The sequence below is a fragment of the Leucopleurus acutus genome (genome assembly GCF_964270905.1).
Source record: "Leucopleurus acutus genome assembly, chromosome: 12".
NCBI lineage: Eukaryota > Metazoa > Chordata > Mammalia > Artiodactyla > Delphinidae > Leucopleurus > Leucopleurus acutus.
In genome coordinates, this window is record NC_139154.1 from 48,501,192 (window position 1) to 48,520,657 (window position 19,466).

General features: G+C 41.4%; 1 protein-coding gene across 2 annotated transcripts in view; it reads right to left on the reverse strand.

The window, feature by feature from the left end:
* The window catches only part of IFT172 (intraflagellar transport 172), a gene marked incomplete at its 3' end in the record, with an annotated part of 41,869 nt that overhangs the window by 11,206 nt on the left and 11,197 nt on the right, over positions 1-19,466 (reverse strand). The window contains exons 15-26 of one of the 2 annotated variants that reach the window (XM_082851413.1): positions 18,139-18,251; positions 16,988-17,089; positions 8,433-8,569; positions 8,093-8,200; positions 4,055-4,139; positions 3,676-3,768; positions 3,022-3,099; positions 2,536-2,784; positions 2,271-2,349; positions 1,951-2,071; positions 1,614-1,758; positions 477-566 (exon numbers count right to left, since the gene is read on the reverse strand). In XM_082851413.1, the coding sequence (XP_082707539.1) occupies positions 477-566; positions 1,614-1,758; positions 1,951-2,071; positions 2,271-2,349; positions 2,536-2,784; positions 3,022-3,099; positions 3,676-3,768; positions 4,055-4,139; positions 8,093-8,200; positions 8,433-8,569; positions 16,988-17,089; positions 18,139-18,251 (1,400 nt within the window). Of the gene's footprint in view, positions 1-476; positions 567-1,613; positions 1,759-1,950; positions 2,072-2,270; positions 2,350-2,535; positions 2,785-3,021; positions 3,100-3,675; positions 3,769-4,054; positions 4,140-8,092; positions 8,201-8,432; positions 8,570-16,987; positions 17,156-18,138; positions 18,252-19,466 lie in introns of both variants that reach the window. The other variant, XM_082851412.1, reaches the window with a different exon arrangement.

Genomic DNA, 19,466 nt, shown 5'->3' on the forward strand with positions numbered 1-19,466 from the left:
CTGAACCTTCCCAACAACCACAGGCGTTTGGTTAGTGTCACTCTCCTAGTCAGTTCAGGGAATCCCAAGTCCATAATGAGCAGAGTAAGAACTACATTCTGCTAAGGCAGGAGGGTCAGAGACACCCTGTGCTGGGGGCACCTGTTCCCACTACCTTACTCCTACTGTACCCACTGGGCTCTGGGAGCAGAAGCGAGAATGGTTACCAGTGTGGCTAGAGCTTCAGCAGAGGTATTTCAGACTCCCTAGCCCCCAAGCCCATCTGCTGTGTTCAGAATCGCAGGTTTGGGAACAAGGGCCTCTCTTCATCCTTGCCTTTCCCCATGGCTAGGGATCAAAGTTACCCAGACTGTATTTTGGTACTCTTCCTCAGCTTTCAGGGAACCCAGCGAAGTGGGGATATCAGAGACTAAGGAAAGTGGCAACATAACCACAAAGGTGGAATTCTCTTCTCATGAACTCCACCCATTCCCTACCTTGTGGGCTTGCTCCCAGCGGCCAGCCTGGGTGTACATGTCTATGGCATCTTTCGTCCGGTCTCCCTTAGTGTAGAGCTCCTCAGCAATCTGTGGTTGAGACAGGCAGAGGCAAAAGGTCAGAGCATCAGAGTGAAAGCAGCCTGTAGGAGGAAAGAACAAACCTCAGTTGGGATGGAGCAGAGCCTGGGATACCATTATCCTATAGTCACAGAGAAGACAAGATGACTACAGGTGGTTCAGACTTTCTACTGTTTTGAAAAAAGACCAGCCTGAAACAATATGAGGACAATACAGTGGGAGTTTCAGAGGGCTTCATGTTTCTGCAATGCAAGGCAATTCTATACTGTAACTATGTTGGAGTTCTTCTTTTTTTTTTTTTTAATTAATTTATTTATTTTTGGCTGCATTAGGTCTTCATTGCTGTGCGCGGGCTTCTCATTGCGGTGGCTTTTTTTGTTGCAGAGCATGGGCTCTAGGTGCGGGGGCTTCAGTAGTTGTGGCTCGTGGGCTCTAGAGTGCAGGCTCAGTAGTTGTGGTGCACAGGCTTAGTTGCTCCATGGCATGTGGGACTTCCCAGACCAGGGATCGAACCCGTGTCTCCTGCATTGGCAGGTGGATTCTTAACCACTGCGCCACCAGGGAAGTCCCTATTCTTTTTTTTTAATTTTAATTTAAAAAAATTTTTATTGAAGTATGGTTGATTTACAATGTTGTGTTAATTTCTGCTGTACAGAAAAGTGATTCAGTTATACGTGTATATATATATTCTTTCTCATATTCTTTTCCATTATGGTTTATCACAGGATATTGAATATAGTTCCCTGTGCTATACAGTAGGACCTTGCTGTTTATCCGTCCTGTATATACTAGTTTGCACCTGCTAATGTTGGAGTTACCCATGAAGCATCACTCATGCTTGCACAGGAAGAGAGCTAGAGACTTGCTTTATATGTCTGGGAGAGGGGTCTATGTTATGTTAGAATGAAATGGGGAAGTAAACCTCTTTCTTCCCATTCAGGGTGGTGACATTGTTGGGTCCCAGAAAGAAGGATTTGGAACACTTCTTGCTCTGGGTTCCCTCCTCCTCATCCTGTCCTGCATTGCTTTAGGCTGCAGAAAGGGGCTCTCCCTCACCTCATACTCCTGCAGAGACGCGTAGTGTTGGGCCACACGAGGATAGTATTTGGACGCAGTGTTCTGGTCCTGTAGATCTAATATATAAATTGCCTTCTTCCACTGGCGGGCACCCAGGGCAGCCTCAATTGCCTTAATGGAGCACCTGGCATAGTTGGGAAAGGTGTAAATATGTATGAGGAAAGAGGAAAATAGATGGAGGTAAAGGGAAACCTCAAGCATACTCCAACCTACATTTTGAGATCTCTCTTATTTTAGTAAGGCCCTGGCACCCTTACTTTCCCCATCACCTCTCATCTCATGCCCAAATGTCCTTTGCACCCCCAGACCACCACACCTGGCTTCAATGTAGTGATTAATGGCCGCATCAAGCTGCTTCTGCTGCACCAGGTGGTCCCCCCACACCTCCTCTAGTCTCACCACCTCCACTGGAAATGCCAATCGAGCCAGCTCCACCGCTGCCAGAGACAGAGAGGGCACTCAGCTCAGACTTCAGGAAAAGTGAGATAGAGAAATGAGGCATGGAATACAGGTGAGAAGTGGAGGGACGGAGGAGCACTGAAGACAGTCAGCCTGAGCAGAGGCACAGAACACGTGTGGGGGACTGTTTGGGCCGCAGTCCACAACACTGAGGGATGGGCTGTGGGTGGCTAGTACCTTTCATGAATGCGTTGCCTTTACAGTAGCACTCCAGGGCCCGCTGTGGATTTCGAATCTTCTCAAAGAGATCACCTGCCTGTTAACACATTCCATATTACTACAGAGATACCCTTACTACACAAAAGTCAAGTATCAGCCCCCAAAGGAGGCGAATCAGCCACCAGTCAGGGAGGGGGAGGGCTATGCGCTCCAAGACCCCTCTGGGTAGGAAAAGGGCACTGAGCCCTGGGGGTAAGGGACAGGAGTAGGAAGCCATCCATACCCTTTCATACAGTTCGCTCTTGATAAGGGCGGCAGTGATGTGCTCTACCAGCTCTGTGGTGGCCAGCAGTTCCTCTCGGGTCAGCACCAGCCGAGCAGCTTTGGCGGGGAGCCCAGCTTTGAGGTAGAGGCTGATGGCTGCTAGCCCGTCCCCTTGGCTCTCCTGAAGTTCGCCTGCTCGCTCCTCTTGCTGTGTGTCCATCAGCCACTGGTAGTAACCCTGGCGCAGCTTCTCTAGGGCTGGGTGTCCCTGGACACGCAACAGAGAAGACCAGGAGTCACATCCCTCCTGCCCTGCTGCTTCCCAGGCTTCTCCAATCCCACTGTAACAACAGGAACCCTCCCAGTCACCAATGTCCTAACTCCTCACCATATCAGGTCCCGGCCCCCGCCCTGTTGCAGTTCCTACAGTCTCCTTGACAAGAGGAGGTTTCTGATATTGGTGGGAGTGAGTTCTGAACAACTGTGGGGAAGACGGAACTGGTACCTTGGCCTCAGCCACAGCGATACATTCGTCCCAACGATGTAGCTGCTGGTACATGTCCATGGCCTCCTCAACAGCGTTCTAGGGGAACCCGGGCAGCGGAAAGAGGGACACCAGGAAGATTCGAGAGTCAGAAATCAGCAAGCTCTCCTCAGCCCAGCTAAGATGCCAGCCTGTGTGGACTGAAAGCCTCATCCTTTACATATACACAAGCAGAGGTGAATTTAGTATGAAACTAAAAGAAACTTAAGCTTCAGGGCACCTTATTTGCACAGGTTCCTTCCAAAGCAACTTTTCTTTTTTTTTCTTTTTATTATTATTTTTTTTCCAAAGCAACTTTTCTTAAAGAGGGCTCCTCAAACTGTATAAGCTTTGGGCCTCACAAAATCTGGATCTACCTCCACGCACAAGAATTGCAGAGACAGGCTCCAGAGCATACGGGGAGACAGCAGACTTTTTATGAAAGAAAGAAGTAATTGTAAGAACTAACACAGAGGAGGGAATTATGGAGGAGTGAAATGAACTGTATAGACCTTTCTGAAAGTTCTCCCCAGACCTTTGGTAGCCCAGCTGACCAGTGTTCATTCCTCCTGAGTTTGCCTCTCTATTTTTCCCTCTCTGATCCCCTCTTCCATCCAGTTCTTCTGTTCCTGTTACCTGTTCTAAGAAGATCATTTCGGCCAGCTTGTAGTTCTTCTCCAGCATGGCTAGACGTGCTCGGACCTGATAAAAGTCTGTTCCTTCTCCACCCTGTGGGGAAAAAGGAGGTTCTGCTTATTCTGCTGGTGCCACAGGAGCCATTCTGTCTGTGTGGCCAGAGAGACATGGAGGCTAAAAGGCTTAGGAAGCTGAAAACCTTCATGGGGCTTAGAGGCTCGAGGTTTGGCAAGCAATTCCAAAATGGTCTGACTTGAAGGTAGAGGTGTGGGGGGCAGGGTAGAGGAAGTTAGCCATGGCTGGAAAGCTAAGAGTCGTGGGGCTGAGTACCAGGAGAAATCTCAGCTTGAAAGACTGAACGAATCAGGAGAATACTTGCATATTCCCGAGACACTTGATCTGCAATCTCATTGGTCTCACGTAGGAATCGAGCTTTTGCTACATGGCCCAAAGCAGAAAAGCACCTATAGTATGGAAGCAATAACAGTAATATTATAATAGAATCATCATTAATTCATTGGTTCAGTAGATATACTGAGCATCTATTATATGCCAGAAACTGTTCTTGCAACTGGGGACACAAAAGGGATAAGACAGATGAGGGCCCAGCTCTTAGGGAACTTACTTTCTAGTGGAAACAATTAGTAAACAAATAAACAAAGATTATTTGAAAGAATGGAAAATAAAACTAAGGGGACTCCTTAAGTTGGTAGCCAGAGAAGACCTGTTTGGGGAGCTGAGCTGAGATCTTAATACAAGAAAGAGCCAATCATGACAAGATGGAGAAAAATTATTCCAGGCGGAGAGAAAAGCTAGTGTAAAGGCCCTAATGCAGGAGTGAGCTTGGCACGCTCAAAGGGACAAAAGGATGCCAGTGCGGCTGGAGACTAATGGGCAAGTACCCGATATGAGAAGAAAGCAGAGGCCAAATCTTGTGGGGCCTTAGGACATGTAAAGAGTTTGGGTTTTATACAAAGTACAATAGTAAGTTACTGGAAGGTTCTGAGCAAGAAAATGATACAATCTAATTTATGTTTTTAAAAAATTACCTCAGCTGCTATGGGGTGAATGGATCATAGGGGTATAAGAACCGTATCAGTGAGACTAATTAAGAGGCTTTGCAACACAGCATGTAGATGGTGGTGGTCTATTCCAGGGTGGACACAGTAGACTTGAACAAATAAGAGATTCAGGATCCTTTTTTTTGTTTTTTACAATCACATGGATCACTTTTTATTTTTAACATATAGAATTTGACTTTGTGTTCATGTATATATATATATGCATGTACACATGTACAAAATACTTGTATCTGTTAGCATTTTCTTTTTATCTTTATTGGAGTATAATTGCTTTACAATGCTCTGTTACTTTTTTCTGTACAACAAAGTGAATCAGCTATATGTATACATATATCCCCATATCCCCTCCCTTTTGAGCCTCCCTCCCACCCTCACTATCCCACCCCTCTAGGTAGTCACAAAGCATCAAGCTGATCTCCCTGTGCTATGCTGTGGCTTCCCACTAGCCATCCATTTTACGTTTAGTGGTGTATCTATGTCAATGCTACTCTCTCACTTTGTCCCAGCTTCCCCTTCCCCCACCCCTGGGTCCTCAAGTCCATTCTCTGCGTCTTTATTCCTGCCCTGCCACTAGGTTCATCAGTATTGTTTTTTTTACATTCCAAATATGTGCGTTAGCATATGGTGTTTGTTTTTCTCTTTCCGCCTTACTTCACTCTGTATGACAGACTCTATGTCTATCCACCTCATTACAGGTAACTCAGTTTCATTCCTTTTTATGGCGGAGTAATATTCCATTGTATATATGTGCCACATCTTCTTTATCCATTTATCTGTTGATGGACATTTAGGTTGCTTCCATGTCCTGGCTATTGTAAATAGAGCTGCAATGAACATTGTGGTACATGACTCTTTTTGAATTATGGTTTTCTCAGGGTATATGCCCAGTAGTGGGATTGCTGGGTCATAGGGTAGTTCTATTTTTATTTTTTTAAGGAACCTCCATACTGTTCTCCATAGTGACTGTATCAATTTAGATTCCCACCAACAGTGCAGGAGGGTTCCCTTTTCTCCACACCTTCTCCAGCATTTATTGTTTCTAGATTTTTTGATGACAGCCATTCTGACCGGTGTGAGGTGATACCTCATTGTGGTTTTGATTTGCATTTCTCTAATGATTAGTGATGTTCAGCATCTTTTCATTGTTTGTTGGCAATCTGTATGTCTTCCTTGGAGAAATGTCTACTTAGGACTTCCACCATTTTTGGATTGGGTTGTTTGCTTTTTTGATATTGAGCTGCATGAGCTGCTTGTAAATTTTGGAGATTAATCCTTTGTCAGTTGCTTTGTTCACAAATATTTTCTCCCATTGTGAGGGTTGTCTTTTTGTCTTGTTTACGGTTTCCTCTGCTGTGCAAAAGCTTTTAAGTTTCATTAGGTCCCATTTGTTTATTTTTGTTTTTATTTCCATTTGTCTAGGAGGTGGGTCAAAAAGGATCTTGCTGTGATTTATGTCATAGAGTGTTCTGCCTAAGTTTTCCTCTAAGAGTTTTATAGTGTCTGGCCTTACATTTAGGTCTTTAATCTATCTTGAGTTTATTTTTGTGTATGGTGTTAGAAGTGTTCTGATTTCATTCTTTTACATGCAGCTGTGAAGTTTTCCCAGCACCACTTATTGAAGAGACTGTCTTTTCTCCACTGTATATTCTTGCCTCCTTTGTCAAAGATAAGGTGACCATTTGTGTGTGGGTTTATCTCTGGGCTTTCTATCCTGTTCCACTGATCTATATTTCTGTTTTTGTGCCAGTACCATACTGTCTTGATTACTGTAACTTTGTAGTATAGTCTGAGGTCAGGGAGCCTGATTTCTCCAGCTCCATTTTTCTTTCTGAAGATTGCTTTGGCTATTTGGGGTCTTTTGTGTTTCCATACAAACTGTAAATTTTTTTGTTCTAGCTCTGTGAAAAATGCCATTGGTAGTTTGATACGGATTATATTGAATCTGTAGATTGCTCTGGGTAGTATAGTCATTTTCACAATGTTGATTCTTCCAATTCAAGAACATGGTACATCTCTCCATCTGTTTGTATACTCTTTGATTTCTTTCATCAGTGTCTTACAGTTTTCTGCATGCAAGTCTTTCGCCTCCTTAGGTAGGTTTATTCCTAGGTATTTTATTCTTTTTGTTGCAGTGGTAAATGGGAGTGTTTCCTTAATTTCTCTTTCCGATTTTTCACTGTTAGTGTATAGGAATGCAAGAGATTTCTGTGCATTAATTTTCAGGATATGTTTTGAAGACCCTGGATCAGTGTCCCTAGGACTTGCTGAGAGTCTAGCTGTGAGGGGATGGGAAAAAAGGGACCAAGGATGACTCCTCGGCAAAATAGCAGCAGCTGACCTTTAAAGAGCACTTCCAACCTGTGCTCTTCGCACAGGTCCTCTCATTTGCTCTCCACTACCACTGCCATTTTTCTTTACCATCCTGCAAGGTAAATTCTGTTATCATCCCCATTTCATAGAGCAAATGGAGAAACCAAGGCTTGGGAAGGTTAAGTTAACCTCTTTCAAGTTACACAGCTGGTAAATGGAGCCAAGATTTGAAATTAGAGAGTCTGGAGTCCCATGTTTGTCCTATAAATTACACTCCTATACAACACCTGGAATATACAGATCAACACGTGGATTGTAGGGTATGAGTATTAAAAACTTTGAAGGGGCACCTAGTTACAAGATTGGGGAATGACAACAATAAAAGACACACCCTTATGTGAAGTAACTCAGAAAAACAAATATCGTACAATATTGCTTATATGTGGAATCTAAAAAATGGTAGAGATGAAATTACTTGCAAAGCAGAAATAGAGTCACAGATGTAGAGAACAAACTTATGATTACCAAGTGGGGAAGGAAGGGTGGGATGAACTGGGAGATTGGGACTGACATATATACACTACTATGTATAAAATAGATAACTAATGAGAACTTACTGCATAGCACAGGGAACTCTACTCAATGTTCTGTGGTTACCCAAAATGGGAAAGAAATCTAAAAGAGTATATATATATATATATATATATATATATATATATATATATATATACATATATATATATATGACTGATTCACTTTGCTGTACAGCAAGAAACTAACACAACACTGTAAAGCAACTATAGTCCAATAAAAATTTAGAAAAAAATAAATAAAAGACATACTCATAATCTAGGATGGGGGGATGTTTGGAATAACTGTACCACAGAAGGGTTCTATGACATCTGTTGGCATGGGAAGGGAAGTGCTGCCTTAATACTGGGGAGGAGCAGCCCACGGGGAAGATACCTGCATGGCCATCCCTCCCTCCTAGCTGCCTGGCACCTTGGTTCTAAAGCCCAACTCACCTCTCAGCAATGTGTAGCTGCCTTGCTTCCAGTGACAGCTTACTCAAGGTTTTCCACATTGCCTCTGTTTCTGGGGTCATTTCCAGAGTCTCCAAGAAGGCTGCTGCCCTGAAGAGGGAAGGAAGCAAAGCACAAGGAATGAGTCCAGGGTCAGGAAGACACCGAGGAATACTAGCGATGGGACAGGAGAGGAGGGGGGCAGGCAATTGTTTGTCCTCTTTGTCTAATCTCCTCCCAGGACACCATGTTCTTTTTAGACATGGTCAGTTTTACTATTCATCCCAGGTCCTCAGAACCAGAATTTCCCACCACCTTGCTGGTTACCAGTCTAGCCCCTCACCTGGTGTAGTTGCCGTCATCAATAGCTGTTCCAAACTCAATAAGGCCCTCATCCAGTGTGTAGGCAACTGTAGTCACACCTTCAGTCACCATCACCTCGGTCTTTCCCCCGCTCCGCTCCAGACCTACAACATCACCCTGTAAAAATTCAACACCCCCATCCCACCAGAATTCCAAGTTAGCATTTCCACTGACTCAACTGCAGAAAAGACCCACCCTCATTCAACCCTACTGCTCGTACACTGAGGGAATTACAGTGGCCCCAGTTTTTCTAACATTTAGTTTCTCTCAGGCAGATAAAAATTCCCTATCTATGGTAATATCCTTGGGTTAAAGTACACTCATAGCTATGATGGCACTAATGGCTAGGGATAAGTTGACAAAGTGTGACATCCACTTCTGCTACTGCCAGCAGTACTGCCAGCAGTACTATTTCTCAGTATTCTTAAAGGCCCTCCTGTTAAAATTCAACTTGAACATACTTCTTAATGTATTGCTGGGTTCAACTGAAGAAACCACTAGGAATGCTTCCTACTCCCTCCCCCGTCCCCACAAAAAGAAAGCAAGAGAGAAAGAGGTCAGTAAGCTAAAACCGAAAAAACATGAGCAGGAAAAAATGGAAGGTGAGCAAGTAGGAAGAATACAGCTGCCCTGAAGGCAAACACAGTATTAGGAGAATAAACTTTGGGTCCTTCAGCAGGATGGGGAGGCCAAACCTAAGGTTCCCTCATTAAACTGGGGATCCTCTCTTCAGTAAAGGGAATCAAAGGGGTACAGGTCATTAATATGCCTGATTCCTGCAGAGGCAAACACAAATCATCTCTGGAGGAAAACATGCCTATTTGAGGCCCTCAGGATTCCAAAAGATTACATTCAATGTAACATGAGTTCACAATAAAAAAGTACCAAAATATAAGTTAACAAACAGTTAACCAAAAAGTTAAATGAGTAAACAATACCTATAAATAACAGTTTTAGACCGCCATGGGTCTCAGATATCAAAAATAATAGTTATGAAAAAAGACAGTTATGATATATAAAATAATTATGTGTGAGATGTTTAAAGACCTAAAAGATGAAATAAAAAATTAAGCAAGGGACAAGAGACTATCAAAAATGGTCAGTCACGTTGGAGAAAGAACCAAATAAAACCTTATGAAAAATTTAATTTTTGAAGTAAAAAACTCAATAGATGGTTTAAATAGCAGATTAGACAACGATGAAAATGAATTAATGAACTAAAAGATGTATCTTAAGAAATTATCCAGAATGTAGCATGGAGTGAGAAGGAGAAAGGAAATATGAAAGACAGGTTAAAAAGGTACAGAAGACAGAACAAGAAATCTAACATATACCTAATTAGAGTTTCGATGGAGAGACTGGAGAATATGATAGAAGAAGCAATGTTTAAAGAGATTATGGTTGGGAAATTTCCAAGACTGATAGAAATATGTGTACTCACAATTACAGGTAGCACAATATATACCAAGCAGGATAAATAAAAAGAAATTTATAGCTAGACACACTGTGGTAAAATTTCAACATGCCTAAAAAAAGATTTTAAAAGCAACCAGAGAGAAAAGACAGATCACCTATATAGAAAGGGCTATTAATAATCTCGTCAGAACAAAAGAAGTCAATCAATGGGACAATATTTGCAAAAGGCTAAGAAAAAATAACTGTCAATCTAGAACAGGGGGGACTTCCTGGTGGTGCAGGGGTTAAGAATCCGCCTGCCAATGCAGGGGACACGGGTTCAAGCCCTGGTCTGGGAAGATTTCACATGCCGCGGAGCAACTAAGCCCGTGCACCACAACTACTGAGCCTGCGTGCCACAACTCCTGAGCCTGCGGTCTAGAGCCCGTGAGCCACAGCTACTGAGCCCGTGTGCCACAACTACTGAAGTCCACGTGCCACAACTACTGAAGCCCAAGCACCACAACTACTGCAGCCCACGTGCCTAGAGCCCATGCTCCGCAACAAAGAGAAGCCACTGCAATGAGAGGCCCGTGCACTGCAACAAAGAGTAGCCCCCACTCGCCGCAACTAGAGAAAGCCCATGTGCAGCAATGAAGACCCAACACAGTCAAATAAAAATCTAGAATTCAGTACTGAGTCCAAGTATCTTTCAAGAGCAAAGCTCTAAATAAAAACATTTTCAGATAATCAAAACCTGAATGTTTATCATCAAAAGACTTTCACTAGGGTTTTCCTGGTGGCGCAGTGGTTGAGAGTCCGCCTGCCGATGCAGGGGACACGGGTTCGTGCCCCGGTCCGGGAAGATCCCACAGGCCGTGGAGCGGCTGGGCCTGTGAGCCATGGCCGCTGAGCCTGCGTGTCTGTCTGGAGCCTGTGCTCCGCAGCGGGAGAGGCCACAACAGTGAGAGGCCCACGTACCGCAAAAAAAAAAAAAAAAAAAAGACTTTCACTAAAGTAACTTGTAGGATAGCCTCATCCACCAGAGGGCAGACAGTAGAAGCAAGAAGAACTACAATTCCACAGGAAACTAAAAACCACATTCACAGAAATATAGACAGAATGAAAAGGCAGAGGACTTTGTACCAGATGAAGGAACAAGATAAAACCCCAGAAAAACAACTAAATGAAGTGGAGATAGGCAACCTTCCAGAAAAAGAATTCAGAATAATGATAGTGAAGATGATTCAGGACCTCAGAAAAAGAATGGAGGCAAAGATCGAGAAGATGAAAGAAATGTTTAACAAAGACCTAGAAGAATTAAAGAACAAACAGAGATGAATACAATAACTGAAATGAAAAATACACTAGAAGGAATCAATAGCAGAATAACTGAGGCAGAAGAATGGATAAGTGATCTGGAAGACAGAATGGTGGAATTCACTGCCACAGAACAGAATAAAGAAAAAAAGAATGAAAAGAAATGAAGAGAGCCTAAGAGACTTCTGGGATAACATTAAATGCAACAACATTCGCATTATAGGGGTCCCAGAAGGAGAAGAGAGAAAGAAAGGACCCAAGAAAATATTTGAAGAGATTATAGTCGAAAACTCCCCTAACATGGGAAAGGAAATAGCCACCCAAGTCCAGGAAGTGCAGAGAGTCCCAGGCAGATTAAACCCCAGGAGAAACATGCCGAGACACATAGTAATCAAATTGACAAAAATTAAAGACAAAGAAAAATTATTGAAAGCAACAAGGGAAAAATGACAAATAACATACAAGGCAACTCCTGTAAGATTAACAGCTGATTTCTCAGCAGAAACTCTACAAGCCAGAAGGGAGTGGCACGATATATTTAAAGTGATGAAAGGGAAGAACCTACATCCAAGGTTACTCTACCCAGCAAGGAACTCATTCAGATTCGATGGAGAAATCAAAAGCTTTACAGACAAGCAAAAGCTAAGAGAATTCAGCACCACCAAACCAGCTCTACAACAAATGCTAAAGGAACTTCTCTAAGTGGGAAACACAAGAGAAGAAAAGGACCTACAAAAACAAACCCATAAGAATTCAGAAAATGGTAATAGGAACATACATATTGATATTACCTTAAATGTGAATGGATTAAATGCTCCAACCAAAAGAAACAGACTGGCTGAATGGATAGAAAAACAAGACCCATATATATGCTGTCTACAAGAGACCCACACTTCAGACCTAGGGACACATACAGACTGAAAGTGAGGGGATGGAAAAAGATATTCCATGCAAATGGAAACCAAAAGAAAGCTGGAGTAGCAATACTCATATCAGATAAAATAGAGTTTAAAATAAAGAATGTTACAAGAGACAAGGAAGGACACTACATAATGATCAAGGGATCAATCCAAGCAGAAGATATAACAATTATAAATATATATGCCCCCAACATAGGAGCACCTCAATACATAAGGCAACTAACAGCTATAAAAGAGGAAATCAAAAAAAAAAAAAAAAAAAGAGGAAATCAACAGTAACACAGTAACAGTGGGGGACTTTAACAGCTCACTTACACCAATGGACAGATCATCCAGACAGAAAATTAATAAGGAAACAGAAGCTTTAAATGACACAATAGACCAGATAGATTTAATTGATATTTATAGGACATTCCATCCAAAAACAGCAGATTACACTTTCTTCTCAAGTGCACATAGAACATTCTCCAGGACAGATCACATCTTGGGTCACAAATCAAGCCTCAGTAAATTTAAGAAAACTGAAATCATATCAACCATCTTTTCTGACCACAACGCTATGAGATTAGAAATCAATTACAAGGAAAAAGAAGTAAAAAGCACAAACACATGGAGGCTAATCAATACGTTACTAAATAACCAAGAGATCACTGAAGAAATCAGAGGAAATAAAAAAATACCTAGACACAAATTACAACGAAAACACGATGATCCAAAACCTATGGGATGCAGCAAAAGGAGTTCTAAGAGGAGAAGTTTATAGCAATACAAGCCTACCTCAAGAAACAAGAAAAATCTCAAATAAACAATCTAACCTTACATCTAAAGGAACTAGAGAAAGAACAAACAAAACCAAAGTTAGTAGAAGGAAAGAAATCATAAAGATCAGAGCAGAAATAAATGAAATAGAAACCAAGAAAACAATAGCAAAGATCAACAAAACTAAAAGCTGGTTCTTTAAGAAGGTAAACAAAATTGATAAACCTTTAGCGAGACTCATCTAGAAAAAGAGGGAGAGGACTCAAATCAATAAAATTGAAGTGAAAAAGGAGAAGTTAAAACAGACACTTTAGAAATACAAAGCATCTTAAGAGACTACTACAAGCAACTCTATGCCAATAAAATGGACAACCTGGAAGAAATGGACAAATTCTTAGAAAGGTATAACCTTACAAGACTGAACCAGGAAGAAATAGAAAATATGAACAGACCAATCACAAGTAATGAAATTGAAACTGTGATTAAAAATCTTCCAACAAACAAAAGTCCAGGACCAGATGGGTTCACAGGTGAATTCTATCAAACATTTAGAGAAGAGCTAACACCCATCCTTCTCAAACTCTCCCAAAAAATTGCAGAGGAAGGAACACTCCCAAACTCATTCTATGAGGCCACCATCACCCTGATACCAAAACCAGACAAAGATATTACAAAAAAAGAAAATTACAGACCAATATCACTGATGAATACAGATGCAAAAATCCTCAACAAAATACTTGCAAACAGAATTCAACAACACATTAAAATGATCATACACCATGATCAAGTGGGATTTATCCCAGGGATGCAAGGAGTCTTCAACATATGCAAATCCATCAATGTGATACACCATATTAACAAATTGAAGAATAAAAACCATATGATCATCTCAGTAGATTCAGAAAAAGCTTTTGACAAAATTCAACACCCATTTATGATAAAAACTCTCCAGAAAGTGGGCATAGAGGGAACCTACCTCAACATAATAAAGGCCATATATGACAAACCCACAGCAAACATCATTCTCAATGGTGAAAAACTGAAAGCATTTCCTCTAAGATCAGGAACGTGACAAGGATGTCCACTCTCGCCACTATTATTCAACATAGTTTTGGAAGTCCTAGGCACGGCAATCAGAGAAGAAGAAGAAATAAAAAGAATGCAAATTGGAAAAGAAGAAGTAAAACTGTCACTGTTTGCAGATGATATGATACAGTACATAGAGAATCCTAAAGATGCCACCAGAAAACTACTAGAGCTAATCAATGAATTTGGTAAAGTTGCAGGATACAAAATTAATGCACATAAATTTCTTGCGTTCCTGTACATTAACAACGAAACATCAGAAAGAGAAATTAAGGAAACAATCCCATTCACCACTGCAACAAAAAGAATAAAATACCTAGGAATAAACCTACCTAAGGAGGTAAAAAACCTGTACTCAGAAAACTATAAGACACTGATGAAAGAAATCAAAGATGACACAAACAGATGGAGAGATATATCATGTCCTTTGATTGGAAGAATCAATATTGTGAAAATGACTATACTACCCAAAGCAATCTACAGATTCAATGCAATCCCTATCAAATTACCAGTGGCATTTTTTACAGAACTAGAACAAAAAAAATCTTAAAATTTGTATGGAGACACAGAAGACCCCGAATAGCCAAAGCAGTCTTGAGGGAAAAAAACAGAGCTGGAGTAATCAGACTCCCTAACTTCAGACTATACTACAAAGCTACAGTAATCAAGACAATATGGTACTGGCACAAAAATAGAAATATAGATCAATGGAACAGGATAGAAAGCCCAGAGATGAACCCATGCACCTATGGTCAACTAATCTATGACAAAGGAGGCAAGGATATTCAATGGAGAAAAGACAGTCTCTTCAATAAGTGGTGCTGGGAAAACTGGACAGCTACATGTAAAAGAATGAAATTAAAACACTCCCTAACACCATACACAAAAGTAAACTGAAAAAAAAAAAAAACTGAAAATGGATTAGAGACCTAAATGTAAGATTGGACACTATAAAACTCTTAGAAGAAAACATAGGAAGAACACTCTTTGACATAAATCACAGCAAGATCTTTTATGATACATCTCCTAGAGTAATGGAAATAAAAACAAAAAATAAACAAATGGGACCTAATGAAACTTAAAAGCTTTTGCACAGCAAATGAAACTACAAACAAGACGAAAAGACAACCCTCAGAATGGGAGAAAATATTTGCAAACGAATTAACGGACAAAGGATTAATCTCCAAAATATATAAACGGCTCATGCAGCTCAATATTAAAAAAACAAACAACGCAATCAAAAAATGGGCAGAGACCTAAATAGACATTTCTCCAAAGAAGACATACAGATGGCCAAAAAGCACATGAAAAGCTGCTCAACATCACTAATTATTAGAGAAATGCAAATCAAAACTACAATGAGGTATTACCTCACACCGGTTAGAATGGGCATCATCAGAAAATCTACAAACAACAAATGCTAGAGAGGGTGTGGAGAAAAGGGAACCCTCTTGCACTGTTGGTGGGAATGTAAATTGATACAGCCACTATGGAGAACAGTATGGAGGTTCCTTAGAAAACTAAAAACAGAATTACCATATGATCCAGCAATCCCACTACTGGGCATATACCCAGAGAAAACCATAACTGAAAAAGACACATGCACCCCAGTGTTCATTGCAGCACTATTTACAATAGCCAGGTCATGGAAGCAACCTAAACGCCCATCGACAGACGAATGGATTAAAGAAGATGTGGTATACATATACAATGGAATATTAGCCATAAAAAGGAACAAAACTGGGTCATTTGTAGAGACGTGGATGGATCTAGAGACTGTCATACAGAGTGAAGTAAGTCAGAAAGAGAAAAACAAATATTGTATGTTAACGCATATATGTGGAACCTAGAAAATTGGCACAGATGAACCGGTTTTCAGGGCAGAAATAGAGACACAGATGTAGAGAACAAACGTATGGACACCAAGGGGGAAAAGTGGGGTGTGTGTGTGTGATGAATTGCGAGATTGGGATTGACATGTATACACTAATATGTATAAAATGGATGACTAATAAGAACCTGCTGTATAAAAAATAAAATAAAATTCAAAAAGAAAAAAAAAAGAAACTTCTAAATGATATTCTTCAAGAAGAGGAAGAAAAGTAACTCCAGAGAGAAGATCAGCAATGAAAAAGGAAAAGTTGAACAGAGAAACTGGCACTATGACAGTAAATCTATACAAATTCTGTGTGTATAAAATAATAATGTCTAACTTTGGGGATAACAGAAGGGAACCAAAATACTAGACAACAGTGGCAAAGGGGAGGTAATCCCATTTAATCTTTTAGGGTCCTTGTATTGTTTGCAGTGCAGGGGGGGGCGGTTAGATGCTGATTAACTTTAGACTTTGTTAATTTAAATACATGGTGAACTTTTAAGGGTAACTGCTATAGAAATAGGATGTATAACCTTCTGATCTAAAGAGTACTCTAAAGAGTATTTAGAAAAGGACAACCCCCCAACCCCCCCACAAAAACTCAATCTTAATCTGTCTAAAATGAGGCAAAAAAGGAGAAAAAAAGAGATATAGAAAGAACAAAAAGGAAGTATCAAGTGCTCTACCCACACCCACACCAGTCATCCTAGCCTACCATAGGGGCCTCTTTTCTCTGTTTGCATAGGCTCCTCCCGGATTTTGGAATATCACTTGTGTGTGTGACGTTGTTATGGGATAGGAGAGAGGGTCTGATCAGCAGTCTTAAAAAAATGGAACTATGAATGGCTTTTGTACCAGAGAATCAGCACACAAGGAGGTGATATGGAACTACTCCTCCTGTTGGGGATCTTCCAGCCTAAGGGAACTCCATGTTATGACTTGGTGAATTCCCACTATAATAGAGACCCATACTCCAAGGGTCTAATATAATGTCAGGAATCTGAACAAGGATGGCTCTGGGGCCTGGTCCACTGTGGGAAGGAGTCTAAGCGTCACCTGCCAACTCCATTAAAGAGATTATGGGTGGTGGGCAGAGAAACCAAGCAGACTTCAGAGCCTACTCAGGGTTCTAATTAATCAGCTCAACACTATGGCTGAGGTGCCCTGATGTCAACATACCCTGATAGAGGACATGGTGACTCTCTCAGGTGCCTCAATGTTGTACCACACACACAGGTTGTTTCGGTTCTGAGCTACCAGCACATCACTTCCTGGGACCCACTGCACGTAGGAGCAGAAGTTGAGGATCATTGTCTTAGAGCAGCTTTCAATATCATATAGGTGCAACTGAAGGAGGAAGAAGTAGATAGCACAATTAAAAGGAGATATGGGTGTCTTCTCATCTTGACAATTTTCCTAATGGTGAAATGTGGTGAGCTAACCCACCAGTCACGTACATGCTAAATTTCAAAGCTTACTCATCTTCAACCATAAACCCTTCAAGTTTATGCTGAGTTGACATATTCTGACTCTGGCCAAATAAGAGATGATCAAAAGAGCAAAGGTCTACACCCTAGGAATTTAAGTTAGGTGAAGGTCAGACTTTTTTTTGGCTGCGCTGCAAGGCATGTGGGATCTTAGTTCCTGACCAGGGATCGAACTTGCACCCCCTGCAGTGGAAGTGCGGAGTCTTAACCAGTGGACCGCCAGGGAAGTCCCAGACTTTCATTCTTAGAATAACTCTGGGCCAGAGTTACCAGCCTGGATTACACAAGTAAGGGCACCAGTCAAATTAAATGGTCTGGAAATTTGTGATGGCTTTCGCATCACAATGAAAATGAAACAAAAAATCACCAGAGAGTCCCTTTTGCCCCTGAGGTTGAACTCTTTGGTGGTACCATATTGAGATCAGAATCAATAAGGGGCTAGGGGGAGACTGTCCTCAAGCCAGCTTCAGTGCCATCAGATAAGTGTAGCTGAAGAGCACTGGAGCAGTAGGTGTGGGTTAAGGTCAGCTAGGCGTGAGGAAGAGGAATGCAGGCGTAAGGATGTTTCATGAGGGCACAGATTTGTGAATATTAAGAGAGACATCAACTCCCAAATTCCTCTCTTGACTTCGGTGCCATCATGACACAGCCTCCTGAAGGGTAAAATGGGATGCGTGGTGATAGCAGATACAAAGAATGTTGATTCTTCTGTGCCTTTTGCTATGCTAATGGCATAGCCCCAAGAAATTATGTCCTATCCTGCCTCCCACAGTCCCTGCTGGCAGCTAGTACCACATCCTTTATGGACCAGTCTATGGCTAAGGCCTTAGCAACCCTCCTCACACGAAGTTTCCGGTCCCTGAAGAGAAGCTTGTGCCCAGTCTCGTTAAGTTCCAGCCAATCCACACGGCTCTCATGGCTGATGGTGCCAATGTTGTAGCCACCAATCAGGTCCACTAGAGAGTAAAGGAAACAGGGTTAATCACATACAAGGCATGAGGTGGCCTGTGAAAGTCTGGCTTTAAGAATGTTGCATTAGTCTAGAGAATGTCACTCAGGAATGTAAATGGGCAGTACAACATAACTTTGCTAAGATGCTGTATTTCTTCTAAAATTATAGAGGTTTTGTTTAACTCTGCAGTTATTAACTCAAAAGATCCAGACTCATCAAGAAATGTGACTCCTCTCTGGGACTCTTGGAGTTGTCTCAGAGCAGGTCAGAACTATGGAGCAACTGGCTTCTGTTCTCACGATGAACCACAATTAGAGCAAACACACCAGTGAGAGAAAGATGATGAACGAAATGACCCTGGTGATCATACGTGCTCCAAGGAGTTACCTGCATATCTGAGTGGCAGTGATATAAGAACACTTAGGGACAAAGAGTGGTGAAGGCACACAGACAAAATAGGAGGAACCTCTAACTAAAGTTAGGCTGGTCAGTGCAGACGATGAATATTAGTTTGGTCTGAATTTCATAGGCAATATAAGAAACAATCATGCTTAGAACAGACCACTCAAGGTTGGCTAGGGTGCTTTCAGGGAGTCTCTTGAACAAAGCCCATTCACAGGTCTTATTGATATACATTATCAACAAGCAATGTGCCTGCTTTTGTTACCTACGCTTAAGCTGAAGACCAAATGCCAGCAGATGTCCACTACTGGGAAGACCAACTTAAAAATGAATTTTCCTTTAATTAAAAAGCAAAATGATAAATCCATGTTTTAATGCCCCAATTATAAGTACAACCATAGAATGCTAGAGCTGTGGGGACCCTATTTCTGTGAGCACCCTGAAATTACACACAAAATTATGCATGTAGATATTTTTCTGGGAAAGGATCTATGCTTTTAATTAGACACTCAAAGGGGTCGATGACCCAAAATGGTTAAGAGAAGAACTCTGTCAATGTACATTGAAGATAAGACCTACAGAGAGGTGACTTGTCCAAAATCTCACAGCTCATTACTGCTGAGAGAACTTAGGCCACTGGAACTTAGAACTTAAGCCACTGGACTGTATTATTATTTCTATTATAGATACTTACATTTCTGAGCTCAGCAACTTCATGTGAAATAGAAAGTTCATGAAATGTAAAAATATCTTAAGAACAGACCCATATGTATATGGAAACCTGATTTATGAGAGATGACATTACATACTAGTGAGC